Here is a 14,103-nt window from a genome sequence, read left to right on the forward strand (position 1 = left end):
TTCCCAGCTCTCCCCACCCAGGGCCTGGTGTGCAGGAGCGGAGCACCCACTGCCCCCAGGGAAGACCAACAGGCTGCAGGTGGCTCAGCACCACTGGAGTCAGGCCCAAGGGGCAGCATCCAGCAGCTCCCACTCAGAGCCACGGAGAAGCCCCCTGTCCCCGAGAGCAAGAATTTCTTGGAAGACTTGGTCCTAGGAGAGTGATGCTGAGGGCCCAGCAGGAACAGCTATGCTGCGTTGGGACAGTGCATGGCCCAGCAATGCAGGCTAGAGCCCTGGCTGTTTGGGTGCAGGAATGCACCACAGACCAGCAGCCCCAGGGAATAGGCTGCAACTTCACTGTGACCCCTGGCATCAAGCGTGGGGCAGGGCTGGACCTGCACAGGGGAACCTCCTCAGATTTTAGTGCTGGGTCTCTGGCTGGCTTCGCTTCCTAGCAGTGCAGCAACGGCATTCCCACAAGATCCCCAAATCTTCATTCATTCCAAGGGCCTGGGCCCTCCTCTCCAAACGAAGTGCCTAACGAGAGAGACCGTGCACCAGCTGCATGAGCACCTCAGCTGAAAAAAAGCCACAGGGCCCAGACCTGCAAAGAGCCTGAGCCAAGTCCTGCCATGTCCTCGTGTGGGCCGAGCCCTGAGTGGGGACAGGCCGCTAAAAGAGTAGGGACCTCCACTCACCATAGCCACACAGGAGCCGTCAGCACCGGCATCCAGAGCCGGGGACTGGTAGCCATTTCCACTGTGAATAGCCAGGGCCCCTGCTGTGGGCAGAGAGCACAGGGAGGAAGGGGCTGGTGTGGCGTGGAGTGGGTTGTCTGGCATCTGTTTAGCCAGGGCTGGGCTGGTGGCACTCAGGCTGCTGCCAGCCAGTTCCCAGCTGCCAGCAGGGAGGCCATGGTCAGGTGCCAGTGGGGATTCACCGTATTCAGGGCTTGCTGCTGGGATCCTGGCAGGGACCTTGCTCCCGGGGAGGGTGCTGGGGGAGAGCAGGGCCAGTTGTGGCGGAGGCTTTGCCATGGGCCCTGCTGCCCCTAAGAGCCCCTAGCCCCTGAAGCAGCAAGTGCCACCCAACGAGCAGGGCCCTCACTTCAGGGCAGGTTCAGCACCCACGTCTGCGAGGTGCCCTGTGTGCTGAAGAGCCCGCCTGGCCATGCCATGACCTGGCCACCAGTCTGGGTGCCTGTCAGAACTCCTGGATTCTGTTCCCAATTCTGCTACTGACATGCTGCATGCCAGCAGCAGGGGCAGACCCCCAGTGTAAAACGGGAGCAAAGGGGGCTGACCCACGGCTGGGCCAAGGGGGGCCAGTTATTCTTTCAAAAACCCAGGTAAGGTTAGCGGGAAACCAGTGCAACCCCAAAGAATGTGGTGCAGACCGGAGCCACTAGGTGTCAGCACAGACAGGCCAACGGAGAGGCTGGCCCAGCTTGGGGAGCCCGGGGCGCCCACGGGCCGTGCCGCAGAGGTGCCAGGGGCACGCTGGGGCCCAGCACACTCGGGTCTCAGCACTGTGCCTTTCTCAGGAGGCTAGTGACTGAATTCAAACAGATTTTCCGTCCCACGCGATCTCCTTTGATGCTCACTGGCCAGTCTGCACCCTGGGCCGGCTGGCCGGCCTGGGATGTTTGTTTCCTCTATAAATAGCTCTTGTTGCCATTGCAAAGGGCTCAGCTGCTCACGTCCTGCACCGGAGGCAGGGCAGCCCTGTGACCCCGTGCGAGAGGACTTACTGGGCCAGCTCTGGGGCCCTCATTCCTGCAGGAGGGGCAGCGTGCACCCCGCCCCCTAGCTCAGGGAGTTGTGGGGGAAGAGAAATCCCAGGAATGGAATGGTGCTGCCAGCATCACACGCTGCCTTACACAGCCTGTCTGGAAATGTCACCGGGCTTGCGGGCCGGCGCCAGGCAGCATCTGCAGAGCAGTGGCCCAGGAGTGCAGCCCGCCACACGGCTTGTTCCATGTCCACTCACCAGGCCAACCCCTGCCTCACATGGGCAGATGCAGCTGGCCCCTCGCCCCCCATAGCTGGGCCCCCGCCAGGTGGGTGCAGTGGCCTTGGAAGAACAATGCCCACTGCTTCCTGGCATCCACCATGTACCAATGCCCCTCCCAGAGCGCTTGCCACCTGCCCCTCCAGACTCTGTGTGGGACATGCCAGTGGGCAGCCCAAACAGGGGAGTGGCCAGGGTCAAAGGCCCACACGTCCCCTGTGCTGAGATGCAGGCAGCACATGGAAGGCCCGGCTGGTGGGCAGCCTGTCCACATGCTTAGCAGCACCAAGCCCCTGGGCAGGGTCGCCAAGCCCCTGGGCAGGGTCACCAAGTGCCCAGGCCAGTGTGCAAAGCTGGAGCATTTGCAGCTCGCACCCTCCAGCCTGGGTGGCACAGCTCTGCTTGGGCCTGGGGCTCTTGGCAGCTGAGCGAAAGCAGAGCTGGGGCATCAATGAACCGCCAGCCTTGCTGCATCCAGGGCTGCTGGCTCCTGCGGTGCTAGCAGTGGTGGGGCTGGGCATGCTGGGGGCAGGGCAGATGATGGGGAAATGAGTGGAGTCCCAGGGCTCCCTGCAGGTGCGTAAGGAGAGGTGCAGATTGGCTCCTGTTGGCAGGACCCAGCAGCAGGTGCCTGTGGCATGACTGGGGGGAAGGGGGCAGAGGATGAGTCTGCTGCTTGTTTTCCTCTCTCTGTCGTAACAAACACCCTTTCTGTTTACATTCCCACAACTGCAGCCCAGCTCCCAGACAGCCCAGGTCCTCCCAGATCCCCAGCACCCTCCATCCATGCGGCCCTCCATCCCTGGCCCCAGGTCTCTGCCAGGTGGAGTATGGAAGTGGTAGGAAGTAATTGGCCAGGCCAGGCAAATACAGGCCCTTCAGCCAGCAGGAGGCTGGATTGGGACCTTCCCCGGTTCACAAAAGTGGGTAGAGGGCTTGATCCCCAGAGCCAGAGCTGCCTGGCCTGGCCTGAGCCAGCTTTCCCCACTCAGCTCCTCCTGGCTCCATGGCTCAGCCCCGCGTCCCTATGCATCTGGCCTGCTGCCTACTGGGGGCTGGGCAGGGGGAACCCTCCAGCCCTGTGCCAGGGTTCTTGGCCTCAGAGCTGCTTTTGCTCAGGGCTGCAGGGTCCGAGCAGGGTTGAGGCCAGCTCTGCATGAGCCTCCCACGGTGCAGCCGGGGAGAAGGACCAGCAGCAGGGAGCAGCCCCACACACCTGGCCTGAAGGCACCTACCGAGCACCCGCTAAAGACAGTGCTTGTTTGGGGAACCAGCTCTGGGCCCCTCCTGGCATCAGCCACAAACACCCCAAGTTCTCTGCTCTTGTCAGCACCCACCCATGGCTGGTACCTTGTGTCACCCACATAACGTGCAGAGCTGGGCTGGGGTCAGGGAGGCGGGGAAGGGAAGTGCCCCAGGCCACAGAGACAGGCCTAACTGCCCAGCTCATCGGCAGGAACCTCTCAAAGTCTCCCAGTGAGTTCAGGTCTCAGCACCTTGTGAGCTGCCAACCCTGGAACCAGCCCGGCAGCAGCCTCTGCACACCACCCTGCACTGGCCACCCTGCCCTGCCTGGCAGTGCAGCCCCCTTACCTGCCCAGCCCAGCCCAGCTCCACCCTGCACTGATCACCCTGCCCTGCCTGGCGGTGCAGCCCCCTTACCTGCCCAGCCCAGCCCAGCTCCACCCTGCACTGATCACCCTGCCCTGCCCAGCAGTGCAGCCCCCTTACCTGCCCAGCCCAGCCCAGCTCCACCCTGCACTGATCACCCTGCCCTGCCCGGCGGTGCAGCCCCCTTACCTGCCCAGCCCAGCCCAGCTCCACCCTGCACTGATCACCCTGCCCTGCCCGGCGGTGCAGCCCCCTTACCTGCCCAGCCCAGCCCAGCTCCACCCTGCACTGATCACCCTGCCCTGCCCGGCGGTGCAGCCCCCTTACCTGCCCAGCCCAGCCCAGCTCCACCCTGCACTGATCACCCTGCCCTGCCCGGCGGTGCAGCCCCCTTACCTGCCCAGCCCAGCCCAGCTCCACCCTGCACTGATCACCCTGCCCTGCCCGGCAGTGCAGCCCCCTTACCTGCCCTGCCCAGCCCAGCTCCACCCTGCACTGATCACCCTGCCCTGCCCGGCGGTGCAGCCCCCTTACCTGCCCAGCCCAGCCCAGCTCCACCCTGCACTGATCACCCTGCCCTGCCCGGCAGTGCAGCCCCCTTACCTGCCCAGCCCAGCCCAGCTCCACCCTGCACTGATCACCCTGCCCTGCCCGGCGGTGCAGCCCCCTTACCTGCTCAGCCCAGCCCAGCTCCACCCTGCCCAGCCCTGCCCTGCCTTGCCCAGCGGTGCAGCCCCCGTACCTGCCCAGATATGCTCCACCCTGCCCAGCCCTGCCCGGCGGTGGGCGGCCCCCCTACTTGCCCTGCCCTGCCCTGCCCAGCAGTGCAGCCCCCACCTGCCCAGCCCACCCGGCTCCGCCCTGCCCAGCCCTGCTCTGCCCCGCAGTGGGCAGCCCCAGCCTTTACCAGAGGGGGTGAGCCACGGTAAAACGCCGCTGCATGCGGATGCTCTGGTTCATCATGAGCTTCCTGAAGAGGATGGGCGAGTTGCGGGGGGAGCTGCAGGGGGAGGCACTGGGGGAGGCCCCCGGGGAGCCATGCTTCGGGTTCAGCATTTCAGAGCCACAAATTAGTGTGTGTGGGGGGCCACATGCACAAGAGGCTCAGCCAGGCCTTCCCCCCCCGTTCAAAAATCTCCCCCAGGAAAATCACTCTGAGGGCTCCCCTGCCCACAGCGGGGTCCAGGCTGGCAGAGAGGGGGTGCAGGGGCTGCTGCAGTCACTTTCAGGCCATCTGTTTGATTGTGCGCAGAAGCTCCATGGAGGCTGCTGCCCCTCTCTCGCTCCGGCTCCGAGCTGTGCTCTGGCTGAAGGTGAACGAGCGTGACTGGGGGGCCGGCGGGACGTTGCTACGCGGGCTCCATTTCCTGAGGGTCTCGCAGCGCCAGCTCCCCGGGTCTCATTCAGAGAAGACAAACTGTCCGTTTGGTACAAAGCAGGAAGCGCATTGCAAACACAGCGCTCTCACTCCCAGGGAAACTTTCCATTCCCCTCCCGTCCCTGCCTGGGAAATTAAACAACTGTCTGGCTCAGCAGATACTGAAATACGAAGCAAGCCCCCCTCGTTGCTCGGGCTGGGCCAGGCCGGTCTGGCACAGGGACGCTCGCTCGCTGCATGGACGAGCCGGGGCTTGCTGGGGCTTCCATGGCAGGGAGAAGCAGAGCAGTGCCCCCCGGGCTTGCTGCTCCCCCACTGGGCACTCAGCCCTTTCCCCCTCCACAGCACCAGCTGCCTCAACTGCCGAGACGTTAAACTGCACTGGAATCTGGGGCAGGACCGGGGAGACTTTCCCTGCTCAGCATTGTAAACCACAGGGGCTGGATCCTCAGCTGGTGTAAATCCAAAGACTTCAGTGCAGCTATGCCGGCTTACATCCTCTGGGGAGCTGGCCCACTGGCTTCCTCTGGCACCAGCTTGCCTGGGGGAGGCTCAGCTCAAGGTGCCCCCTCGCTCTGCTAGCCACAGGGACACCAGCTAGAGCCCTGTCCTGCTCTCCCCCTCCAGCCCCCTTCATTTTCCCAACCCGAGAGTGCCACAAACCCAGAGGGGTTCCCCCCGTGCTCCTCCCCTGTTCCCCAGGGACCCCCAGAGAGGCCTGGCAAGGAGAGCAGTGGGGCAGAGCCCCTCCCTGGAGCACAGGCAATGTGCAGCCCGGCTGGGAGCGCTATACGGCTGCTGGTGCAAGCTTCATATGCCACTTCACCAGCCCACACAGCTGTGCTGGAAGAGGGACATTTCCAAACAGCCCCGCCAGCTGCAGCCAGGCACAGCCCCACTAAGCAGAGTGGGAGCCCCCCAGCCCAGGACAGTCCCCACTCCTGCTCAGAACCTCCCCACATGGCACCGCTGCACAGGGATGGGCCCACAAAGCCTCCAGGCCATGCCGCTGGTCCAGGCCCCATTCAGGAGCTCTGGGTCCCACTCTGCTCCAGCCTCCACCATCGGCGCCAACCCCAGGGCAGCGAGAACACCTGAGCAGTGGGGCCAGGTGACAGGGTTTCCGGGGTGGAGAGTCACTGGGGAGGGGGCAGGCAGCAGTGGGTCAGCGTCGCTCCCACGCAGGGAGATGCGCAAAGTGGCTGTGGGCGGAGTCCCAGTGGCACAGCTGGGCAACCAGGAGCACATGTGGCTGGCTGGGCTGAGCGATCTCCAAGTCCCCGAGCCAGCACAGCCACTGCCTGGCACAGCCACCGGCTCCTCCTCTGCTCCCAGCGCCACTGGGAAACGCACCACCTCTGGCTGTCTGCACCGGCTCAGGGACGGTCAGCCGCAGCCCAGACACCACGGCAGAGCCCAGCTGGGCTCCCGCCTGGCTGCTGCCCAGGAGCCTGCAGGCCAAAGCCTTGTCCCTGCAAACCCTCTTAGGCAGCAGAAGCATTTACACGGACCTCGCGCTGCGGCCAGCCGCAGGGGTCCCACTCATCCCTAGTTTGTACTGGAGAGGGGTGAGATCTGGGCCACGGGTCAAGACAGACAAACGAAACCAGAACACGCTCGGCGCCACCGGGCTGGGAGTGGTTAACACAGGAGGGCATGAAGGGATGGCAGCTGCCCTGAGGCAAGGAGCCCCTGGCCACTCTCCATAGCATGTGGAGCCAGGAACCCCTCCTTCTCCAGAGCTCTCTCTCAGACACACCCTCCACGGTGCCCCAGCGTCTGAGTCCTGCTACCCTGCAGTGAAAGGGGTGCCAGGTGGGGGGCGGGGGGAGCATTGCAGGCACTCAGCCTTGGAACTGGACTGGGGACCTGGGTTCGCACCTCATGACCCTTCCCAAGTCCCAGGCCTCAGCACAATCCAGCCGTGGGGCCCCCGTTTCAGGAAGCATGTTCCAAAGCCCTGTGTCTCCACTGAACATCTCACTGCAGCTCAGATGACGCATCCTTAATTCCTCGCCAGCTTCCTGAAGGTGGAGAAGGCCCAGCTGGCTGTCACACTCCACCACACCTCCCGCCCTGCAGACCCATCACAGGAGGGTCCTCCAGTATGCAATGGGACCCAGAAATGGCCCTCCCAGCTGGCATCAAGTGGCTCCCTGGGAGTCCGACTCAGCAGGGAGGCCGCGGGCCGACTGCGCCGTGAGGATTGAGCTCCCCGCGGCTGCCATGTCTAACAGGAGTCACAGGAACCTCCAGCTCATGCCGTTCTCTGTATCACCCTGCGCCTCCACACGCAGAGGAGCTGCCTTGCTTTTCGTGCAGCAGCCCCTCGAGGACACAGCCCCTTGAGGAAGCAGCACGGGCAGTCCTGCACCAACTCCCTCGAGTTCTTTGAGGAGCAGGTAAAGGAGACCTGGTTGGCATGATTTACTGGCACTGGGGCCAGGCCTGGGAGATGCAGCAGCGGGGGATGCAGTCCCAGCGCTCGAGGGGGAGCCTGCCACACCGAGAGAGCTCAGCCTGCCGCTGTCCTGAGGACCTCAGGGGTGAGCTGCAGTGTCACTGTCTGCTGGCAGGCGGCTGGGCCAGGCCCACAAGGCAATGCTGGGCACTGAACGCTGCTGTAACTCAGGGATGTTTGGGGCCTGGGAGCAGGGCAGCAAGAGACCCCACATTAGGGCATTCCCTCTTGGGGGACGCAAATACACAATGACCCACCCCTTCCAACTGGTTTTGGGCAGCCAGCCTGCCACTGCCTGCCCGGAAGAGATCAGCAGTCTGGTTTGGACGGCTCTGGTCCCCCACTCCCTCTGGGCAGGTCTAGGGTATTCCACAGCCAAACCTGGAAACCCTGATTCAGGCAGCTCCCAGTAAACAAGTGGCCGGCTGCAAGGTGTCACAGCGTGTGGGGGGCGTCAGGGCCCTGCACTTCTCTTCCTGAGATTCACCGTGACTCTCATCCAGTCAGTAAAACAGAAGGTTTATTAAATGACAGGAACACAGTCCCAAGCAGAGCGTGTAGGTACAACCAGAACCTCTCAATCAAGTCCTTCTGGGGGGTTCAGGGAGCTTAGACCCCAGCTTCGAGTTCCCTGCATTGCACCACCCCAGCCCAAGACTGAAAACAAGACTTCCTCCAGCAGCTCTCTCCCCTCCCCCCAGCTCCTCCTCTCCTTTGTTCAGTCTCCCGGGCAGAAGGTGTCACTTCTCCCAACCCTTCTCCTGGCTCAGGTTTACAGCTCAGGGAGCTTCCTTCAAGGGAAGTCCCCATCCCCAGTTTACCTCCCCTGCAACATTCCCAGGTCAAATCACCCTGCTCCCGTCACACAAGGATCTGACCCACTATCACCATCACAATGCACCGCTCTAGTGCCATGTGCTTGCCTGGTGCTGCTGGGAGCAAGGACTGACAGAAGGCTCTGCCCTGGAGAGTTGCAAACTCTGCTGCCTGCACTAGCAGTGCTTGGAGCTGGACCATGGCACCCTCACGTGACTCACGCTTGTACACTGCTTTTACATGCACCCGGCAGGAGACAGCCCAGCTCTGCTGAGCTCCTCTGTTCTCCCTGCGATCCATGACTGGAAAAAGGCTAATGTAGGGCCCATCTTTAAAAAAGGGAAAGAGGATGATCTGGGGAACTGCAGCCCCTGGAAAAATCATGGATCAGGTCCTCAAGGAATCAATTCTGAAGCACCTAAAGGAAAGGAAAGTGCTCAGGCACAGTCATCATGGATTCACCAAGGGCAAGTCATGCCTGACTGACCTAATTGACTCTATGACGAGATAACTGGCTCTGTGGATGAGGGGAAAGCAGTGGATGTGCTATTCCTTGATGTTAGCAAAGCTTTTGATATGGTCTCCCACAGTATTCTTGCCAGCAAGTTAAAGAAGTATGGGCTGGATGAATGGACTATAAGGTGGATAGAAAGCTGGCTAGATTGTCAGGCTCAACAGGTAGCAATCAATGGCTCCGTGTCTAGTTGGCAGCTGGTTTCAAGCGGAGTGCCCCAAGGGTCGGTTCTGGGGCTGGTTGTGTTCAATATCTTCATGAACGATCTGGAGGATGGCGTGGACTGCACCCTCAGCAAGTTTGCAGATGACACTAAACTGGGAGGAGTGGTAGATACGCTAGAGGGTAGGGATAGGATACAGAGGGACCTAGACAAATTAGAGGATTGGGCCAAAAGAAACCTGATGAGGTTCAACAAGGACAAGTGCAGAGTCCTGCACTTAGGACGGAAGAATCCCGTGCAGTGCTACAGACTAGGGACCGAGTGGCTAGGCAGCAGTTCTGCAGAAAAGGACCTAGGGGTTACAGTGGACGAGAAGCTGGATATGAGTCAACCGTGTGCCCTTGTTGACAAGGACAATGGCATATTGGGCTGTATAAGCAGGGGCATTGCCAGCAGATCGAGGGACGTGATCATTCTCCTCTGTTTGGCATTGGTGAGGCCTCATCTGGAGTACTGTTCAGTTTTGGGCCCCACGCTACAAGAAGGGTGTGGAAAAATTGGAAAGAGTCCAGCGGAGGGCAACAAAAATGATTAGGGAGCTGAAGCACATGACTTATGAGGAGAGGCTGAGGGAACTGGGATTGTTTAGTCTGCAGAAGATAAGAATATGGGGGGATTTGATAGCTACTTTCAACTACCTGAAAGGGGGTTCCAAAGAGGATGGATCTAGACTGTTCTCAGTGGTAGCAGATGACAGAACAAGGAATGATGGTCTCAAGTTGCAGTGGGGGAGGTTTAGGTTAGATATTAGGAAAAACATTTTCATTAGGAGAGTGGTGAAGCACTGGAATGGGCTACCTAGGGAGGTGGTGGAATCTCCTTCCTTAGAGGTTTTTAAGGCCCAGCTTGACAAAGCCCAGGCTGGGATGATTTAGTTGGGGATTGGTCCTGCTTTGAGCAGGGGATTGGACTAGATACCTCCTGAGGTCCCTTCCAACCCTGATATTCTATGATTAGGGTCCCCCTTCCTGCCCCCCCCCCCCAACATGGGGAGGTTGGGATCTTTGTCCGGGTCACAAAACAGAACAAGGATTCAGGAAGCAAATTCTCTGGGGTTTGGCTGGTGATATTCACACCGATGAGAACAATACAGGCCCCAGGACACTGACCAACTCCAGGGGGGTCTCCAGTGTGTGTGGTATCCCCCTGCTCCACCCCTTGTGCCTCAGGCACATCCCCCCCTTGACTCAGGCAAGGCCCTGGGAGGGCAGCTAAGCTCCTAGAGGATGGTTCTGGGCTCTAGAACATTTCTCTCGCTCATCAGACCATCTTCTCCATAAAGTCATCAACCTCAGTCTTGAAGCCAGTTCAGTTTTTTGCTCCCACTGCTCCAAAGCTTCACTCCTCTGATGGTTAGAAATGTATGTCTGGTGTCCTGGCCAGTTTATATCCATTTGTTCATGTGCCACCATTGGCCCTTAACTTAAATCAATTCTTCAGTCATAGGGCACAAGCCCAAGTTTAGCGATTCATTAGAAACCCTGGCTATTGGCCTTGCAATTTCACAGGCCAGTTCCATTAAAATTCTTGGATGGAGATTTTCTGAGCCCGCTGATTTGCTCCTATGAAGCTGTTTGAGTTTGACTTCTGCCTCGAACTTGGTCCTTTCTAACTCCACGTCCTCATCCCCAGTAGGCGCCTGCCACAGTCCCCAGGCCGAACAGCCACAAAGAGTTTGTACTAACTAAAGCTACTCCAACTGCCAGCTCTGCAGCCAGCGACCGGCTGTGTGCCTGGATTTGTACAGCGCCTAGCGCCAGGGACCCAGGGCCCATGATTGGGGCCCTAGGAGGACCTACCCCAAAGCGAACCATAAACAGGGGTGGCCAATGGAAAGAGCTGAGGGTTTTGATGCTCCAGTGAATTACACTAGATGGCAGCACAGAGCTGATTTGCTTCCACCTGCCGTCCACAGCCTGCCCAGAGCCCTGGCTGCAACTCTAGGACAGCAGGACTCAAACTCAGGCCCTCGCTGCGCGTAGATGACAGGGGTTGCTGGGCTGACGCGTGGGCCCCTCCATGGCAGCAGCCTCACCACCTAGATCCATGTCCCTTGACCCCACTCCTGCCTGCTGCCCCTGCCCTCAAATCCCACCCCCACCAGGATCTGACTCCCAGAGTGGTGCCAGTTCTCCCTGCTCAGCATCTCATGCAGCCACCCATGCCTGGCAGCCTCGCCCACCCCCAGCACTGGGGGAGCAAGAGGCCAGCCAGACCCCACAGTGCAGAGACGCCCCTCCTGTGCAGGTGCATGGCTTCCTGGCTGGCGCTGGTAAATCAGGGGGATAATTCAATGCCAATCTCAATGCCCAGGGAGCAGAGCGGTCCCTCCCCGAGGCTGGACTCAGCACCCTGAGCAGCCAAGCATGGATTAATGCAGACCCAATGTAAACACAGTGGGTCAGCCAGGGCAGGGGGGCTGGCAGGGCAGGGCAGGGAACCCAGCACTTTCAGCCTTCCTCAGCAGCACAGTGCTGGCTGAAGTCTTCCCCTTGCTTGCACAGGCCGTTTGCCCAGTGGCTGGAGTGGAATTCCTGTGTTCTTGGCAATACAGCTCTCAGCCATAATGCTGACACCAGCTGATGGGGCTGGGGGCTGAGCAAGGAGGGCAGGCATGCTGACCCAGGGAATAGTGCAGTGCTGTCTCTGTGACGGATCCCATGGCAATGGGCTGGAGCTCAGACATTGCACAGACTGGGCAGAGGGGGACAGAAGCAGGCCAGGATTTCAGCCTCCCGAGTCCCGTCTCTCCAGCTCGCAGAGGGCAGGAAAGGCAGGGCTGCACCATGCAGCAAGGAGAGAGCTGGCACAGGGCAGTGTCAGGCTCCCTGACATGGGAGGGACTGGACAGTGAAAGAGGGAGGCTAATGGAAGCTGGGGAAACGCTGCAGGTGCCGTGAGGTTCAGCCCACGTGATGCACAGAGATGCTGGGGGCGCTCACCCGCCGTGCGCAGGGAATCACTGAGCTGGAGGGAGCAGGCCGCTGTGAGAGCCCCGGCCTGGGCGGGGATGAGCGGGGGCTGTGCCAGGAAGTGGAGGAGGTGCAGGGACAGTGACAGACTTGTTTAATTTGCATGCCACTGAGTGAGGCCATTTTTCACGGAGCAGCAGCAGGCCTCACGGCCCCTTCCTAAGGGCTGGTTATATATGGGCACTGTCCCCTACTGGCAGCTCAGCCATGCATTGCAGGGACAGCAGGCGAGTGCAATTAAATTACCCTCTGGCTGCAGGGCCCCCCGAGGCCGTTTACCACTAACTGCCCCGGCCTCATGCTTCTTCATTCGCTCCTGATGGATGAGCAACAACCAGCCATGCCCCCAGCAGCCGCTGGGCACTCTGGGCAGCCGCCTGGGCCATGAGGTTCCACATGCTGCAGCTACACAGGAAACGCCTGCTGCCTCTTCGGGTGGCTGCCCCAGCCCATTCCCTGAGGGGGAGAGGGGTGCATGGGGCCCACGCAGAGCAGAAGGGCCCACAGCTCATTCCCTGTAGCCCTGGCAGCGAAACTCTGCATGATGCAGCAGCCAGGAGAGTGCGGGGCAGGGCAGGGGACAGGCTGGATCCAGGGACCACAAAGAATCCCAACAGCCACGGTGCTGAGAGGACAGCAAGAAGGGGTGGGCAGGGGGCAGGTGCCATCCCCCTGGGATTAACTCAGAGCAGAGAGCACAGTCCCACCCACAAACACAATCTGCAGCAACCAGCTGAGCATGGCATTGCCCATCCCCCTCTCTGTGCATTACACTCCCCTTGGGCAGGGGCTCTGAGACCCCTTTCTCTGCAGCATCTGGCACCAGCAACTAGGGGCCCTACCCATCAGAGCACTAGGGTCTGAACTGCCAATGGGGGGGTCCCAATGGCCCAAGCATGGCGGAGCTGTTCTCACTGTCCCAGTGTCACAACAGGGGGATACAGAGACCCTGAGCTCCGGTGAGGTGCTGCAGGGGCACCCCAGAACCTGACAGCAGTGACAACACAGGATTCCCCCCGCTCCTCGGGAAGTCTGTTCTCCACAGCTCAGGGGAGCGGGGTTCTAGCACCGGCTCTACCTCCCAGTGCTCTGAGCCTGGGCAAGTGCCCTCTCCTCTCCGGGCGCACATCCCTGCCTGGAGGGGAAGTAATCACCTCCCTCCTGCACAGGGCCACGTGGAGCAGAACCTCTCAGAGCAGCACCCACCCCAGCTCGGGACAGGATGGTGCCAGGCCCGGTCCCAGACTCGTGAGAGCCAGCTCCTGCCCCAGAAGAGCCCACAAGCAGCTTGTGACGCAGTATGGAGCCAGGCAGTAATCGTAGGAAGTGAGGTGCAGGGCCCTGACTCCCCAACACTCCATGAACAGCTGTGCGGTGGAGGGCGGGTGGGGTGAGGTTCTGAGGGGGAGCACGGTCTGACACAGGGTCTCAGGTCACCACGCAGCACAGAGAGGACGTTTGTGGGGCTGCCAGGCCTTGCCCCATTGCTGTGGGAGGTTTGGGCCAGTAATGCCCACCGGCCAGCGGGTGGGATCACACCACTCTCTGCAAGGCTTTGAGAAGGGTCTTGATTTCTGCCGTGAGAAAGGGGCTCCCCGTTCCCCTTGAATGGTTGGTTCTGGGCTGGATTCTCTCCCCAGAAGGGTATCTGGAGGGAGCGAGGCCAAGAGCCTGGCCCAGCGGACAGGGCAGGTCACTTTCCCGCACGGAGAGAGCGGCACCCTGGGAAAACACCTGCTCGGAGACCGTGTTTACTCGGCTGAGTCACTGGATTTATTTCTGGCTGCTCAGCCTGGCTGGGAAGGCACAAAAAACAAGATCAGGAGGCTAAGAGCACGTGGAGCCCTGGGAGAGCTGCTGGAGAGCCAGCTGCCAGGGCACTGCTTGGCGCAAGAGCAGCCATGGGCTGCGCTGACTAGCCAAGGGCTCGGCGGGGATTCCCGGCCTGGTGCTAGAGAGCACAGTGTCCTCTTCTGCCTGAGGCAGAAACCCGCGGGCCTGAGCTCAGGTATATTTCCTCAGAGCATATGCAGATCACAGCCTCTGAGCCAGAGTCCAAGCTACGTCCACGCCCTGAATCTGCTGCAGGATCAGCAAGAAAGAGCAGAAAAGGATGTGGATTTCTGGAGGAAGGTC

The 14,103-nt window shown here is 60.8% G+C and overlaps 1 protein-coding gene across 4 annotated transcripts in view; it reads right to left on the bottom strand.

Annotated features, from left to right (window-relative positions):
- Window positions 1-14,103, bottom strand: part of PDE4C (phosphodiesterase 4C) — a 98,234-nt gene that overhangs the window by 35,979 nt on the left and 48,152 nt on the right. Inside the window, exon 1 of one of the 4 annotated variants that reach the window (XM_030540348.1) lies at window positions 4,511-5,263. The exons of 2 other annotated variants lie outside the window; for them this stretch is intronic. In XM_030540348.1, coding sequence (XP_030396208.1) covers window positions 4,511-4,659 — 149 coding nt within the window. In that variant the 5' untranslated portion in view covers window positions 4,660-5,263. Of the gene's footprint in view, window positions 1-4,510; window positions 5,264-14,103 lie in introns of those variants that run through there. One more of the 4 variants, XM_030540350.1, reaches the window with a different exon arrangement.

The sequence above is a fragment of the Gopherus evgoodei genome, chromosome 22, assembly GCF_007399415.2.
Source record: "Gopherus evgoodei ecotype Sinaloan lineage chromosome 22, rGopEvg1_v1.p, whole genome shotgun sequence".
NCBI classification, from domain to species: Eukaryota; Metazoa; Chordata; order Testudines; family Testudinidae; genus Gopherus; species Gopherus evgoodei.